Consider the following 16,540-nt stretch of genomic DNA (forward strand, 5'->3'; position numbering starts at 1 on the left):
TCCTTTAGGATAATTTCCTAAACTTTGGACTTCAATAGGGTTAATTTATGCAAAGTAACAGGTTTCATTATAAACAGTCTAGATCCATTCAAATTAGAACTTACCTTCAGGGTAATATTCCAGTTAACAAGCCGAGTGACTAAAAGATGGGTGTGGTTAAGCGTTTAGGCTTTGAAAACGTAGTTGTATAAACCAACCTTATTAAACTAACCCTTATCTTCGTAGCTCTTTCTTCACCAGTTTCTACTACTAGTTCAAAGCCCTTTGTCTTTTGTCAATTCTTCACAAGTTTATTGTCTCTTTGTCTAAAAGTTTAAAAGTTTCCTACTCTGGTCACTTCTTCATTCTGTGAAGGTTCCCACGTATGTACATGTGAAAATTCAATAAAACTTGTATGTTTTCCTCCTGTTAATTTTTGTCAGTTCAATTTTCAGATCCTGCCAGGGACTCTAAGAAGGTTAAGGAAAACTTTTTCCTCCTTTAGAGTAGCAAATGAAAATCTCTATTTCAAGGTGCGGGACAGGGATATTCTGAGACATTTCACATAAATTGTGATAGTTTCCAAGACATTTTCTAGCTGCACAATCTGGAATAAATTTCTTAAACTCTCTGAGACTCAGTTTTCTCCTCTGTACCATGGGGAAAGTAATACCTCGCTCCCTAACATATATACAAATATATGAAAGAGTCTAACAAAATGACTGGTCACAGTACATGGTCAATTCATGTTCTCCTTCCTTCCTTGCTCATCCTTCATTCTTATATAGAGAGGAAATGAAAAAGTAAATAACTGCTTGCATGACTTTACTTATAAACTTCTATTTGTTTACACATCATACAATTCTTTCAAGATATAAGAAATCAATGGAAATTAGTTTTTGCTCCTAAATTCTGTGATTACAGACCTACACTCACTTATAATTTCCTGTTTCTTAAAGTAACAAGATTACATTGCAGATTTTCTTCTTCTCCAGTGAGCAATATTAGCGGATCATTTTGGAACCCCAGAAAGATGAGTATAAGGCTCTCTGAAATCACTGCGGAAAAAAAAACTACTTTAGTAAAGAACTTTAGAATACCAAGATGACATATAAAGGCAGAGATGCACGGACCCTACGTGTTTCAAGGGTGGACAGGAAAGGCTGCCCAGTCTCTAAAGTGAATTCAGGAGAAGGGAATGCTCCTCCCTGAAGCCCTAAGTATTTTTAGAGAATTCTGGGGAAGGGAGAGGCTTGTTGTTCTTAGTAAGGCACTGGGAAACAACAATCTCCCCATCCTCCACACACACTCCAAATTTGTGGAAGAGTGCATGTCAGTTACATATCTATAGTTAACCAAATGATATAAAGATTATACAGTATCACAGATTTAGCCCATTATCCCAATTCCTGCTGTACCATTATAAACAAAAACAAAAGCAAAAGAAAGCAAACAAGTTTCCCCCCAAATCACCCTTTCTCAGAAACCTCCTTTCTCAGCTCCCTCTGTAGTCACCTCTGTGGCAGCTACTCTGTTCATCTCTTTTGCTCCACTTAATATTTCTCTTCATCTCTTCCCCACTTCCATTCTTCCATAGGACATATTTTACAAGAAGTCCTTGACCATGAGACATTCCCGGGTCCCTTTGCTGTAATCACAATCCTTCACCAGGCTTTTCCGCTGGTTCCTTCCTTCTTCCCTGGACCTATAATTCCTTCCCCTTCCCACTTTATCCCATCAGTAGCCCTGCTGATACGACTTCTCTTTCTTCCCCATTGGTCAGGCTCTGCGGGTCTTCTGAAACCTTGCTACTATTTCATTTCCCAAAAGTTGAACAAATTTATGATGCCACAGCAATATGAATATTGCTGGCATGTCCATGGAAAGCATACAAAAAATATCTTAACGATTACAAGTCCGAGCAGTAAACTCACACTTACATTGTGCAAATACGACTGTTAAAATTTTTTATCCTTCTTTTTCCACTTTCTTTTCCTCCTTCTTTCTCTTCCTCTTCACTTTTCTTCTGCTCCTGCTATTTCTCCCTATATATTTTATAGATTCTGGGATTTCAGAAATTTTTTTAGATACTACTTCTATACCTTCTCAGAACCCAAATAAAGAAAATAAAATCATATTTATTTCTAGATTGTTTCAGCCATTTGAGGTTTGCATGATCTTATGTATGAACTAAAAGATTCTTATCTGGACATGAGAACTAGTTACCCAGTCCAGTGGGATGCAAACCTAAACTAGTCATTAGGAAGAGTCCTTTTCTATTTTAAAGAAGTATCTGTTTAATCTTGGGTATCACCAATCCATTTTTCACGCACTTTACTTTTTGAAATATGTAGACTTCCCCCGAAATTATGTATCTTTTATGTCTAGCTTGATTAATCAAAATTTTCCTGTCATTATGACATGATAAAAAATGTAAATACACCTTAGTAATATCACATTATAATCAGTAATACTACCTAAAATATTCACTTACCAGGATATGAAGTCTTGATTTGCAGTTGGCTCTTCTCTTTAATTACAGTTGTCTTGACTAATTCATCCTTTTTTTCCCATCATTTTTTCCTTAATGTATCTTCAATGTAATATGACAATTTTAAGTGCACAGAAAACTAGAAAAAAGAATATGATGGACATCTCTACATAGATTACCTACATTTAACAATTGTCTGTATTGTACAATATTTGCTTCATTTGATTATTTTGGTTGAAGTATTTCAAAGCAAATTCCAGATATCATGACATTTCACCCCTAATTCATTTTTTAAAGGAACTTTTTAAAAATCATAGCTACAATACCATTACCACATCTATATAAATAATCCCCTAAAATCATCTAATATTCAGTTCATATCTGCATACCCTCTTGCTCCCAAAAGGATTTTTATTGTTGGCTTGTTTAAACCAGCATCCAAATACCAAACACTGCCTTTGGTTGTTATGCCTGAAAAGTCTCTTTTAATTTAGAACAGTGCCAATCTTATTCTTTTTTTCTTATAACAATAACTTGAAGAGAACAGGCCGATTGTCCTGTAGAATACTAATACTAATACTTTGCATTTTTATGCCATGTGAGCCTGAAAAATTTTCCATGTCCTTGCTTTTCATATTTGCAGTTTATTCATATCTTTTGTTCAGTTATCCACAAAAAATTTTGTTTCTCTTATGACTATTAGATAGCTCTTTATGTGTTAAGTACATTGAATTCAAATTTTAAACACTGTAGCTTTCCATTGGGCATTTTCTAAAATTCTTTCATTTTCTTTTTTAAGAATCAATAGGCAAATGTATTATTTTCCTCTGTTTTCTTGTTTTGTTTAAGACCTAAGAAAATTCTCATTCACCACACATTTGTTAAATAGTTTCTTCTAGTTATCAGTGACATGTTTTAATACTGTTTTGGTTATGTTTACTTTGTGTCTATAAAAAGTTATATCTTCAGGGCATCTGGGCTTCCGACTTCAGCTCAGGTCATGATTTCATGGTTCGTGGGTTCAAGCCCTGCATTGGGCTCTGTGCTGACAGCTTGGAGCCTGGAGCCTGTTTGGGATTCTGTGTCTCTTTCTCTCTCTGTCCTTCCCCTATTCGTGCTCTGTTTCTCTCTGTCTCTTAAAAATAAATAAACATTAAAAAAAATTTTTTTTAAGTTATATCTTCAAAATATATCTCAGTAATTCTCACTGACTACCATAAAAAATAACAACTAAGAGAAGAAAAATTAAAAATAAAAATAAATTTTTAAAAATGTGGGGGGTACGGTAATTACTACCAAGAAACTTGACAAATACAATAGTCTAGTAGATAAAAATAAACTTTGGAGTTACATAGCTCTGACCTGCCTCTTATGAACTGGGTGTTACGGGCTGAATTGTGATCCTGCCTCCCAAATGCATATGTTTTAAACCCTCCCACGAGCTCAGAATGTGACTGTATTTGGAGATAGGACCTTTAAAGAAGTAATTAAGGTAAAACAGGTCATATGAGTGGGCCTTCATCCAGTATCACCAGTGTCCTTTTAAGAAGATGAGATTGGGGGCACCTGGGTGGCGCAGTCGGTTAAGCGTCCGACTTCAGCCAGGTCACGATCTCGCGGTCCGGGAGTTCGAGCCCCGCGTCGGGCTCTGGGCTGATGGCTCAGAGCCTGGAGCCTGTTTCCGATTCTGTGTCTCCCTCTCTCTCTGCCCCTCCCCCGTTCATGCTGTCTCTCTCTGTCCCTCTCTCTGTCCCAAAAATAAATAAACGTTGAAAAAAAAAAAAAAAAAAGATGAGATGAGCACATAGACACAGAGGGGGGATAGTGATTGGGAAGACAGGGAAGAAGACAGCCATCTACAATCCAAGGAGAAAAGCCTTAGAAGAAACCTACACTGTAGACACCTTTATCTTGGATTTCTAGCTTCCAGAATTCAGAAAATAAATGTCTGTTGTTTGAGCCACCCAGTGTGTGAGCTAGCTATGGCAGCCCTAGCAAACAAATAGACTGTGTGAGCTTGAATAAATTACTTAAAATGTTCTAAAGCTCAAATTCTTTACCCATAAAATGGGGACAAAAACAATACCTACCCTGTAGGGTTGTTGTAAGAATTAATGTATGTAAAGCTCATACCATAGTAGGCACCAAATAAATTCTAGCTTTTATTATTTTGAAGATTAAATGAGATTATGCACGTTAAAGCACTTTACTCAGTGTCTAGTACACAAAGAAAGCTCTGCTGAGTATTAGCTAGTTTTAATAAATTTTCCATTTTTAGTACATTTTCCTATCTCCAAACTAATGCCTTTTAGACCAGTCTAGCTTATTTGTGCTATAATTAAGTTAGATGCAACAGATTTTGACCTACCAACGAAAGAAATTAACCAAACCAATCCCATCCAACAAGCATTTGTTGAGCATCTACATTTTGTTAGATTTATTCCCAAATACTTAATACACTTTGATGTTATATTAAATACTATCATTTCTTAAAAATTCTATTTCTATTTGTTTGAAGCTCTGTTATAAAAATGCAATTTATTCTTACAGGTTATTTTCTATCAGCCTTGTTAAACTTTCCTATTGAGTTAAAAATTTTATCCTGTAGTTTCTTCTGGATCTGAAGTCTGTTTGTTATGCTTGTTAGGTGCACTGCCGTCACCCTCTGTGGGGCGGTGGCACCCAAATATCTGAGAACTCCTAATGTCATCACCAAGTACCTTTGTAAAAGCCAGATGACCAGGTTTCTCCGGTCTTCAAAGTCTCCTTAGATCATTAGCATTCCCATAGCTCCCTTGACCCTTGTACCCCCATTCTTCCCCTAGCCAAACTCAACTTTCTGAAGCTTTCACTACTCAAACTTCCACTATTAGAGCTTTCTATTCTAGGATTTCCACTATTAGAGCTTTCTATTCTAGGATTTGTAATTGTAACTTCTCCTTGTCCCGCTTTATTTTTTTCAAAAGGAGGACGGGGGAGAGTAGTCTGAATTGGGTTATGAGGCCCCCCCGTTGGGGGGTACCTCACCTCAGCCATTGAACTCACTTCGCTGGCCGTGAGTCTTTTCCAAGCTCCGGCTAAGGAGGCATCCGCCAGGCCCCTCCTCGAGGGCGGGGTCCATGGCATCTCCTGCCCAGTCTGCCCTCGCGCGGAGCCCCGTTCTCTGGGAACTCACCTCCCCGACACTCAGGGAGGACCCTGTTAGGGCCGCTTTTGGCCCTAGTCTCAGACCTTCCCAGGGGACATGGGGTAGAGTGACTTAAGGCACTCAGCGCGTAGCCCCACCGATGAGCTTCCCTCCGCCCTATGGGAAAGGGTTGCCCCGCCGAGCATTTATAAGACTCCCATACCTAAAGACATTTCTCAGTTATGGTGATTTCCCACAACACACAGCAACATGCAAATATCGAGGGGTGTACCGCCCCTGTCCTTTGTAGACGTCTTCTCTCCAGGACGCACGCGCGCTGTATTCCCGCCTTGTGACTCTAGGCGGGCGATTCCTGGGAGAGGGTTGATGACGTCCAAGTTCTGGCTTCATGGCGGCCCGGCGGCGGGGGACTCGCAGCGGTAGGGCACGAGGTTCGGAGCACATTGTAGGGGGCCAATGCTGGAGGGGCGGGGAGTCTGAAGGGAACGGTGCCCTCTGCCCTAGCCCCTCCCCTTCCGTCGTCCTTTGACCCGCCCTTAGCTATCAAGCTAGTTTAGGTATAAAACTTTTAAAATTTCGCTTCTCAGACCTTTTTGGATTACAGAATTATGAGAAGGGCTTGCTTGTAGACATCTAATAACTAACAGTGCCAGCACTATTTTAAACACCTAATGTCCAATTAAAAAAAATTGTGAGGTGCATCATTATGTATCACTAAGAAAGGAAAAATGCTTCCAACTAAAACGTGATTCATTGCTTATATGTCATCCACTGTAGGATGCATACCAGTTTCAGAGATAGTAAAATTCAGGTTTTAGAACTGATGAGCCATCATACTCTCTGTGTATTATGTTTTTAAGTGCATAAGTCCATCCTACAAATTATATACTATTTTTGTCATCCTCTGGATTTTACAGTGGGGGCAACTAAAGTACAAAGAGATGAAATAACTTCTACAGGGTTTCACAGCCGGAAGAGACAGGGCTAGGCTCTAAACTAGAGACAAACTCCAGAGCACTCTACTAACCATAATCTCATACCACCTTAGTTTGAGGATAGGTGTTGAGAAAGTTTGGGGGCATGAGTAAATAGAGATAAGCAGGCTATGAGACTCTTGCCTTAGGCTATGAGCTCACAAGAGCCGGTGGGGCTCCATTTTAATTTAATTTAATTTAATTTAATTTAATTTAATTTAATTTAAAGTTTAGTTTAGTTTATTATTTGGCTAGAATAGCAGTTTAGGAAGTGATCTCTCAGACTATTATCAAGAACAGTGGTTTGCAGTTATTATTTCTTTGTAAATTTACAAAACCATCTTGAGCCATTTCTTTAAAAAGATGATGTTTTTTCAAAGTAGGATCGTGTTCATTGGGTACACATTCTTTCTTTTGGTTCTTTGCCCATTCTTTGTGCCCATAGCTTCTGTAGCATTAAACAAAGCTGGAAGAGTTAATAATAGCAACGTAGCTACAGAAGACTGGCCTCCTGCAAAGAAAACTCGAAGACGCGAAAGGCAGGGGGTAAAGAAGGAGCCTGTGACTGAAGGAAAGGCCAATAATGACAGGACAGAAGATAAGCAAGGTCAGCTTCAAGTGGTAGGCCAGGGAGGCTAGCAAGAGTGTCTATGGGAGGCTGCGGGTGAGGGATGTCTTGTTCTTTCAACTCTTCTTCCTTTCTCAAAGATATAATTAATATTCTATCCTTTGGGTGTAGTACTCATCTACTTTCTCGGAATCTTCAGTTTCATGTAGTTTAAACAGCTTGAGAACTGGGCAGATGAGGATTGCTTGGGAAGGGCAAAGTTAATTATGACATGATAGCTATTTTCAATCCTCATATAAGTAGCTGCAGTCCGTATCTGTCTTTCCTCAGAGTCTGTGAAGACTTTGCTATTAAAGGGAAAAGCTCCTGTGGACCCGGAGTGCACAGCCAAAGTGGGGAAGGTGAGAGACTCCTCTGCCGATCAGTTTCTCAGAAAGCAGTTTTTCATTTATTACTTGGATTCTTGTCCAGAACACTGCTAGGATTCATTTTAGGAGTCCTTTCCCAAATACTGCCTGTGATTAATTTTCTCCAAGGCTAAGAGATGGAAGTGGTGGAGTTTGGGGATAATAATCAGGGTATTTCTAACTTCTGGGGTTGTCATCAGCTTCCCACACCTCATTCTCTTTCTCAGTTAGAAAATTATACCATTATCAAGGAAGAACCATCTCTGTTCTAATGAGAAACTGCCCTGGTATGGCATGAGTTACTGATAAATGTGAAAAGGATGTGAAGAATACAGAAAAAAAGGCTTCCTCTGGAGCAGGTTTTAACTGTCAGAATCATTTGTTACAAAAAAAGCAACGTGTTTTCATTATAGGAATAACAGGTTATGGGGAGAAGAACATACTTTGGCATTTCTTTCCTTGGAAGATGGCTGTTGGCAGTGCTGGAGAATGACACCTTGAGGCAGAAGAAAATTTAGTGTCACTTAGGATCTCATTAGGGCTGAGACTATACTGATGTCAATTTTTTCCTTCTCTCTCTAGGCCCATGTGTACTGTGAAGGGAAGGATGTCTATGATGTCATGCTAAATCAGGTAAAGGGAGGAGCCATTCTATTTATGGCAATTTCTTCTTGATAATTACTGATGACAGTGTCCCAATGCCCAGATCTTTAATTCTGAAGTCCCTTATATTAGCCTTTTCCTTATAGCAATAACTGGTACCTGTGACCAAGGAAGAGTCATCGGTTTATTGGCTTCCATTTGTAAACCTCTCTCTTATGTTCATATTTCTCTCATCATAGACTAATCTTCAGTTCAACAACAACAAGTACTATTTGATTCAGCTCTTAGAAGATGATGCCCAGAGGCACTTCAGTGTTTGGATGAGATGGGGCCGGGGTAATGACTTTTATTATGGATCTTCTGATTGGTCATTCAGAAAGCCTGAAGCGGCTTAGTGAGTAACCGAAAGATCCCCTGAGTTTCAGTTGGTAGAATGGAGGCTCTGTAACCTGGGAGGGGCTTGCAAATGGAATAGCAAGCATCCTCATTGGAAAAACCTAGGGCAGCCTGTTGAGGCTGGGAGTGTCCTGCAATTGGTCTGCTAATGCTGCTCAGGGACTGTGGCAGTTAGCAGGTAACTAGTATCAACAGGATCAGCTTCCTGGATCCATTCACCTTTCCTTCTCCCCTTCCTGCCCATTTGTCACATGCTAAGCAGGGAGACCTTAGAGAGCTGGCTTGTTTCGAGAGAGAACTCTTCTTGGATTGGCAGGAAACCATCTTATGTGTGGCACTTACTTTGCAGTGGGGAAAATGGGGCAGCACAGCTTGGTGGCTTGTTTAGGGGACCTCAACAAAGCCAAGGAAATCTTTCAGAAGAAGTGAGTACCAAAAAAATACTATTCTTCTTGGATGTGTCTTCTTTAAGAATTTTATAGGAAGTGTGATTTGGCCTCACTGTTAATGTATTTCCACTGTGACATTCTGTGACTGAAACACCAAACTGCCTCCTTAGTTAGTGATTATATCACCTAATGTTGAAATTGACTAAAAATAGAAGAATCTAATATAATTAGCACATGACCAACAATTTAGGAAACTTGGGAAACCCAAGTGGGTAGGATGAGAATATTGCAGCTAGAGTTTTAAAAATTCTTTCACTATGATGTGGATGCAGAGCTTTCTGGAGTCTCTGAGAATCTTCAGAGACAGGGAGCAGATAGCGATCTTTTGTCTAAAATCTCAATGGCTTATGTGGTATTTTGGGGCCTTTAAGAAGCTCAAGGACCCTTTTTTCCCATTTTTCTGTTCCCTTTGTCTCCAGAGCTTTTCTTTCTATTCAGGATCCTAATTTAGAGTCCAGATTTGTGGGAAGTTGTGTATAAAAGAGTTCTAAGAAGTTTGGGGGTTGGGGGGAGACATAGTTTGGAGATGTTCTAAGGAAACAATTATAAGCCCATTCCTAGTAGACCCTTATTTGTAAGATATTCTCACCATCATGGATTCTACAGATTCCTTGACAAAACGAAAAACAATTGGGAGGATCGTAAGAAGTTTAAGAAGGTGCCTGGAAAATATGATATGCTAGAAATGGACTATGCCACCAATGCACAGGTAAACTGACTACACATTTGGGGAGAAAACTGCTTCCTCTTAACCAAGGTGAAGTCTAACAGAATGGCTTAGATCAGGTCCTAGACTAGAACAGACCAGGGTGTCTTGAGTCTTGCTGTTCACCACCTAACTGAAGATAACAGTTACCTCAGGGATAACTTTCACGGATCTTTGTAATCTTAAAGGGACTATAGAATGAAGATAGAAAATGCTGTCTAGTCTCTACTGTCTAGTATGGTTCTTATAAAATCTCAGGTCCTGAAGTTTAATGTATGGATCCAGAGAGGAGTAATACATAGTCACAGTGATGAAACTGCATTTAAAGTTGTCTTCACTTTTGGTTATATACTACCAGTATATACCATACCAATAAAGAAAATAATAATAATTTTGACAAATTGAGTTGCAACCAGGATGCTGAAAACTGTTCCATACAGTATCTGAAAAATGTAAAAGTCTTAGTCATTTTAAGATGAGAAGATCTGAGACATAATAGCTGTCTTTACATACTTACCAGCATATTAGGAGAGCCTTTTAGACTTATTCTGAGTGTTTAACTATGGGAGGCAGATGTAGGAGTCACACTGAGTACTCTAACTAGGTTAATAATGGAATGAACCTGTGCTTTGGCAGAGGCTGATTGATGTTCACCTGCCAGGAATATTGTAGAGCCATCCCTTGCAGGGACCTCAAAATAGATACTTTCATATTTTTCTTTTCTTTTTTTTTGGCTGTAGAATGAAGAGAAAACAAAAAAGGAATCTCTTAAATCCCCCTTGAAACCAGAATCGCAGCTAGATCTCCGTGTACAGGAGCTGATAGAGTTGATCTGTAATGTCCAGGCCATGGAAGAGATGATGGTAGAAATGAAATATGATACCAAGAAAGCCCCTCTCGGTAGGACTTCAGATGCTATCCTACATTCCCTCTCTATATTTCCTAGTTCCTTTCATGGAATATTTAGTCACCTTCATGATTTAAAGCTTGCTGATAGTATGAATGAAGAACAGGAGATCTGGGGTAAGAGGTAGTATGAGGGGAGAGAAGCTGTTTTGAAAGTTGAGTGGTGAGAGTCTTTGTTGGGTAGGCATGTGAATACAGTTTACAGGGTAAGACTCCACGTGTGGGATCTGATGATCTTTGGCTGGGCCTACAGGGAAGCTGACAGCGGCACAAATCAAGGCAGGCTACCAGTCTCTTAAGAAGATTGAGGATTGTATTCGGGCTGGCCAGCATGGACGAGCTCTCCTGGAAGCATGCAATGAATTCTACACAAGGATCCCACATGACTTTGGGTAAAGCCTGTGCTGTTACTTCTCTTTGGTCTTCTACCTAACCGTATCCCCTATATCACTCAGCAGCAACTATAATTTTTTTAATCTTTCATTTCTAATGAAATGATCATCTTGGATAAACACGGAGCCAAAATAATTTAGAGATAGCCTATTTAGTCAGCTTACAAGTTTGGAATGCAAACTCCTGACCTGATTACAACCATATTTTCTGACCAAATGGAAGTTACCCAAGAGAATATGGGTCTAGCTATCTAACCAACAAGTAAAATACCTTCAGACATATAACTCCCTAATTCAAATGATTGTAGGTATAATACATTTTATCTTTGTTGATTCTATATTCTGGTGTCGATTCTGTTTTTATTCCTTTCATTGCTTTTTAGAGCTCTGTGACCTAAAAATAACCCTAAGTGGTCAACAGGTCTACTTCTGCTCCTAGACAGGACTATATCCAAATTATTCTTTATGGATATTGATATAAAGATTCATCTATTATTTAAAAAAATACGGGAAATAACAAGTGTTGGAGAAGATGTGGAGAAAAGGGAATTCTCATACACTGTTGGTAGAATTGTAAATTAGCACAGCCACTATGGAAAACAGTACGGAGATTCCTCAAAATACTAAGAATAGAACTACTATATGGACCAGCTATTCCACCTCTGGATATTTATCTGAAGAGTATGAAAACATCAATTTGAAAAGATATGTGCATCCCTGTGTTCATTGCAGCATTATTTACAATAGCCAAGATGTGGAAACAACCTAAGTATCTATTGACAGATAATGGATAACAATGTGGTATATTTATACAATGGAATACTACTCAGCCATAAAAAACAATGAAATCTTGCCATTTGCCACAACATGAATGGATGGATCTTGAGACTGTTATGCTAAGCAAAATAAGTCAACAGAGAAAGACAAATACCATATGATTTCACTTATGTGGAATCTAAAAAAAACAAAACAAAAACTAATTCACAGATACAGAGAACCAGACAGAGGAAGGTGGTTGGGGGTGGGCAAAATGGGTGAAGGAGGTCAACAGGATGGTGAGGGATGGTAACTGGACTTGGGATCACTTTGTAGTGTATACAGATATCAAGATTATGTACATAATCTCTCTTCATATATTTATATATTTGGAACCTCTCTTTATATATATATAGATTCTCCCTCACGTGGAAAACCCCAGTTTTTTATACTTATTTTCTAAAGGACCTATCTTTAGTCTGTTACTTTCAGTCACGTGCCTTCGGTCACACATCAGAGAACTGATTATGAATTATATCTCTGTTCTTAGACTCCGTACCCCTCCATTAATCCGGACAGAAAAAGAGCTGTCAGACAAAGTACAACTACTAGAGGTGAGACATGTGTGGATTGGGAAGCATTAATTCTGTTCCCAAGTTCCTGCACATTGATCCTGCATCTCATCTTGCCAGGCTTTGGGAGACATTGAAATTGCCATTAAGCTTGTGAAGATGGAGCTGCAAAGCCCAGAACACCCATTGGACCAGCACTATAGGAAACTACGTTGTGCCTTGCACCCTCTAGACCATGAAAGTTACGAGTTCAAAGTAAGAAAAATGGTCATGTATTTTCCTGCCTTTAAGACCCATCCCCCTAACTCCACTGTTCTCTGAGTGCTTCTGGTTAAGAGCAAACTTTTACATAGAGCAGAGTTTCTGTGTACCAGGAACTGGGGAAAGTGCAGCTCTCTCACTGCCTTGTGAGACCATTAGGGAGCAGGAAGTCTGCCAGTTTTTGCCAGAAGCCCCAAGGTTCTTCAGCTCAGTCTGGTCTCTTGTACAGTCCGTATCAGCCATTTCTTTCATTTTTTTTCCACAGGTGATTTCCCAGTACCTACAGTCTACTCATGCTCCCACACACAGGGACTATACCATGACCTTGCTGGATGTTTTTGAAGTAGAGAAGGAGGGTGAAAAAGAAGCCTTCAGAGAGGACCTTCATAACAGGTCTGAGTTTAGCTTTGGGTTTGGGAAAACATTCCCTTGCCTGAAGTGTGGTTATGGGACTTCTGGAAAATGGCAGAAAATGGCTTTTTTGTGTTTATGGCCTATCCCTGCTGGAGAGCAATAGAGGGCAATAATAATAATGGCTTTTCCCTAGGATGCTGTTGTGGCATGGTTCCAGACTTACTAACTGGGTGGGAATCCTGAGCCATGGGCTTCGAATTGCCCCACCTGAGGCTCCCATCACAGGTTACATGGTGAGTAGAAATTGAATCCTGGAAGGAAGCCCAGGGTAAAGGATAACAATAATTTTCGCAGTCCTTTTTTTTTTCTCTTGTATTTCTAGATTAGGATTCTTCCCAAGAATTAAAACAGCTCACTAAAAACCCTAACATTTCTTACCTTTTCCCTCTTCCTTTAAATTCCTAAAGATATCCCATCTACCCCCTCAGAAAGCAGAGACTCACCAATACATCTGCCTTCTCTGGAACAGAACTGCAAGGAGAAACGGAGAAGGGTCTATATAGTGTTTAAGATAATGGAAACATAGGGTCACTGGTATAGGCCTCCTTTCTAACACAGTGGGTTAAGCAGCTGACCTTCATGGCTGTTGATATGTTTCAGTTTGGGAAAGGAATCTACTTTGCCGACATGTCTTCTAAGAGTGCCAATTACTGCTTTGCTTCTCGTGTGAAGGATACTGGACTGCTGCTTTTATCAGAGGTGAGATGAACATATTTATGATCTCTAGTTTGTTATGAGTTCCTATTTTTCCAAAGAGAACAGTTTGACTCCGGAACCAGGAGGTATACCTGGGAGAACCTGAGAGGGGACCAAGGGCAATTTTCATTCTGTTCCTCTGCAGGAGTAGGGGAAGAAAGTACTGATGGGATTTTCTGTTTGGCCTTAGAGCCATCCACTTCTCAGTAGGATGTGGGTGTTAAAAGATCTTTTGCTTTGCAGGTAGCTCTAGGTCAGTGTAATGAGCTACTAGAGGCCAATCCTGAGGCAGAAAGATTACTTCAGGGCAAACATAGCACCAAGGGACTGGGCAAGATGGCTCCCAGTCCTGCCTCCTTCATCACTCTGTAAGTATTCAGTCTAGAGGGCCAGAAGACTCCTTTTGGTCAGATAAGACTCTCTGCTTTCTGTGTTCCAACTTTTGACACTGACGCCGATGTTGACACACTTTCTTCCACTTGGCAGGAATGGGAGTACAGTACCCTTAGGACCAGCAAGTGACACAGGAATTCTGAATCCAGAGGGTTATACCCTCAACTACAATGAATTCATTGTCTATAGCCCCAACCAGGTCCGCATGCGATACCTTCTAAAGGTACGGTTTAATTTCCTGCAGCTGTGGTGAATGTCAATAGTAAATAACCCGGATAAGATGTGATCTTCAAACAAGAAAATGTGTAGTGTTGTACTTTTGACTTTTCTGATATTTTATGTAATAAAAATAGCACAAATCTACCATTGGCTTCTTTGGGCTCAACTTCTCCAGACACCTATTTCTTCTCACATTCGTACTTCTTCATTTTCAGGACAGAAAGTACCCATTGCTCTATGTATCCCACAGCTAGCTACAAATTACTCAGGATCCTGTTTCTTCACAGAAGAATAGCTTCTGTGCATTGACGATGCTAATGGAGAGTGATGTTTTTCCCCCACTTAATTCAATTTTTATGCAAACTGAAGTTTGTTGGGTATTCTTACAAGAAGGGTAGAGACAACAGAGGCCGAATTGTTCCCTTGTTCCCATCCAGATCTTCTAACGTGACTTTTTCCCCCATTTACCAACTGCAGACCAGGTCTCCCACCACTTATCTTAGGATTCAGCAGATGTCCAAAAATCTGGAAGCACTTAGAGGACTTGTCACTAAGCCTAAATACATCTCAGGGAGGAAAGGAGAGAATAGAATGAATTTTGACATACCCTGTTCCATTTAAGAAGTACCAAAGTCCAGGTCAGATCCAAAGACTTCCTGATTATTTGTAAACACATGCAACACAGACACACACACACACACAAACACAGACAAAACGATACTTCATTAGATAAAAGTGAAGGTTATTTAAATGAAAACAGTAGCCTGTAACTTTTTAGAGATCAGATTACCAATCAAAACTTAAAATGTACATACCCTTTGACCTAAAAACCAGATATGCATGTTTGTACAGATGATGTCAGTGTAGCATTGTTATATGTAAAAAAAGATCCCTAGTTAAATATATTCACTCATTGAAATACTGTGCTGCTATTAAAACTAGACTACACACTTCTCCAAAAAGTAAAAGAGAGTATTTCCCAACTCATTCTATGAGGTAACATGAAACCAAAACCAGATAAAGATATCACCAGGAAAGAAAACTATAGATCAACTTCCCTTAAGAATATAGATGCGCAATAAAATGCTACCGAGACTAAACCAGTAACAAAAAGGACGATACACCATGATGAAGTGAGATTTATCAAAGGAATGCAAGATTGGTTTAACGTATGCAAATCTATCAGGGTAGGACAAAAGTCACATGACGATCTCATGAGATACAGAAAAGGCATTTGGCAAAATCCAACACCCTTTCATGATAAACATTCAGCAAAGACTGGAAAGGAATTTAAAAAAATTTTTTTAATGTTTATTTTTGAGAGGGAGGGAGAGACAGACCATGAGTGGGGGAGGGGCAGAGAGAGAGGGAGACACAGAATCTGAAGCAGTCTCCAGGCTGATCTGACAGCACAGAGCCCAACGTGCGGCTCGAATTCATGAACTGCAAGATCATGACCTGAGCCAGTTGGACACTTAACCAACTAAGCCACCCAGGCGCCCCCTCAAAAACATTTTTTTTTAAGTGATCAAAATTAACATCACCAGTAAGAAGTCATGTTGATAACATGTGCTTCAGATATGATATAACAAGAAGGACATATATCTTTTATTCTTCCCTTAAATCCACAATCTTAGTTCACTCATGAAAAAACATGAGACAAAGCCAAACTGAAAGACATTCTACAAAACACTGAACCAGTATTCTTCAAAAGTGTCAAGGTTATAGAAAGACTGAAAAACTCACAATTGGCGGAGACTAAGGAGACAGGATGAGTAAATGCAATGTATTCTGGACTATAGAAAATGGGAATCTAAATGTGGCTATGTAAGGTGTTAGTGTTAGAGGGGAAGCTTGGTGAAAAGTATATAGGAATACTCTTCTGGAAATCTTAAATGATTTAAAAAAAAAAAAAAAGGATTAAGAGCCATTTTACTGGAAAAACACCAACGCCAAAAGGTTCTTTAGGGGTATAATTGTGTATCTGGTTCCTGGTTCTCCCTCCCAGTACGAGATAGGATGATACCTCTCTCCCTTTTGACAGTGGGTAGGGCTATGTGACTTGCTTTGCTCATATTTACAAAATACGAGTGGAAGTGATGTGTTTTATTTCTAGACTGAAGACTTAGAGCCCACATATTTTGTTTGGTTGGTTTTTGCCACATTTCCTTTTTCCTGCCTTTGCAGTCACTGAAAATGTTAAGCGTGAG

At 39.5% G+C, this 16,540-nt stretch overlaps 2 protein-coding genes across 5 annotated transcripts in view; one reads left to right on the forward strand and one right to left on the reverse strand.

Moving 5' to 3' along the window:
- The first annotated feature begins 5,901 nt into the window (after positions 1-5,901).
- Positions 5,902-14,474, forward strand: PARP2 (poly(ADP-ribose) polymerase 2). 3 transcript variants are annotated; one of them, XM_045450184.1, is made up of 16 exons: positions 5,902-6,049; positions 7,038-7,199; positions 7,491-7,561; positions 8,150-8,200; positions 8,410-8,506; positions 8,916-8,991; positions 9,622-9,724; positions 10,462-10,621; positions 10,881-11,019; positions 12,326-12,389; positions 12,468-12,602; positions 12,874-13,001; positions 13,156-13,255; positions 13,623-13,721; positions 13,962-14,086; positions 14,205-14,474. In XM_045450184.1, the coding sequence occupies exons 1-16, from the start codon at positions 6,007-6,009 to the stop codon at positions 14,362-14,364; spliced, it is 1,713 nt and encodes a 570-aa protein (XP_045306140.1). In that variant the 5' UTR covers positions 5,902-6,006; the 3' UTR covers positions 14,365-14,474. The 3 variants fall into 3 exon arrangements, with proteins under 3 accessions (XP_045306140.1, XP_045306142.1, XP_045306141.1); XM_045450186.1 differs by having other exon boundaries at positions 5,902-6,037; XM_045450185.1 differs by having other exon boundaries at positions 5,912-6,049; positions 7,491-7,552.
- Positions 14,475-14,486: 12 nt separating this feature from the next.
- The window catches only part of TEP1 (telomerase associated protein 1), a 46,352-nt gene continuing 44,298 nt past the window's right edge, over positions 14,487-16,540 (reverse strand). For both annotated transcript variants that reach the window (XM_045450174.1, XM_045450177.1), the window contains exon 55: positions 14,487-14,896. In XM_045450174.1, the coding sequence (XP_045306130.1) occupies positions 14,837-14,896 (60 nt within the window). In that variant the 3' untranslated portion in view covers positions 14,487-14,836. The remainder of the gene's footprint in view (positions 14,897-16,540) is intronic.

Source organism: Leopardus geoffroyi, chromosome B3 (assembly GCF_018350155.1).
Source record: "Leopardus geoffroyi isolate Oge1 chromosome B3, O.geoffroyi_Oge1_pat1.0, whole genome shotgun sequence".
Taxonomy (NCBI): Eukaryota; Metazoa; Chordata; class Mammalia; order Carnivora; family Felidae; genus Leopardus; species Leopardus geoffroyi.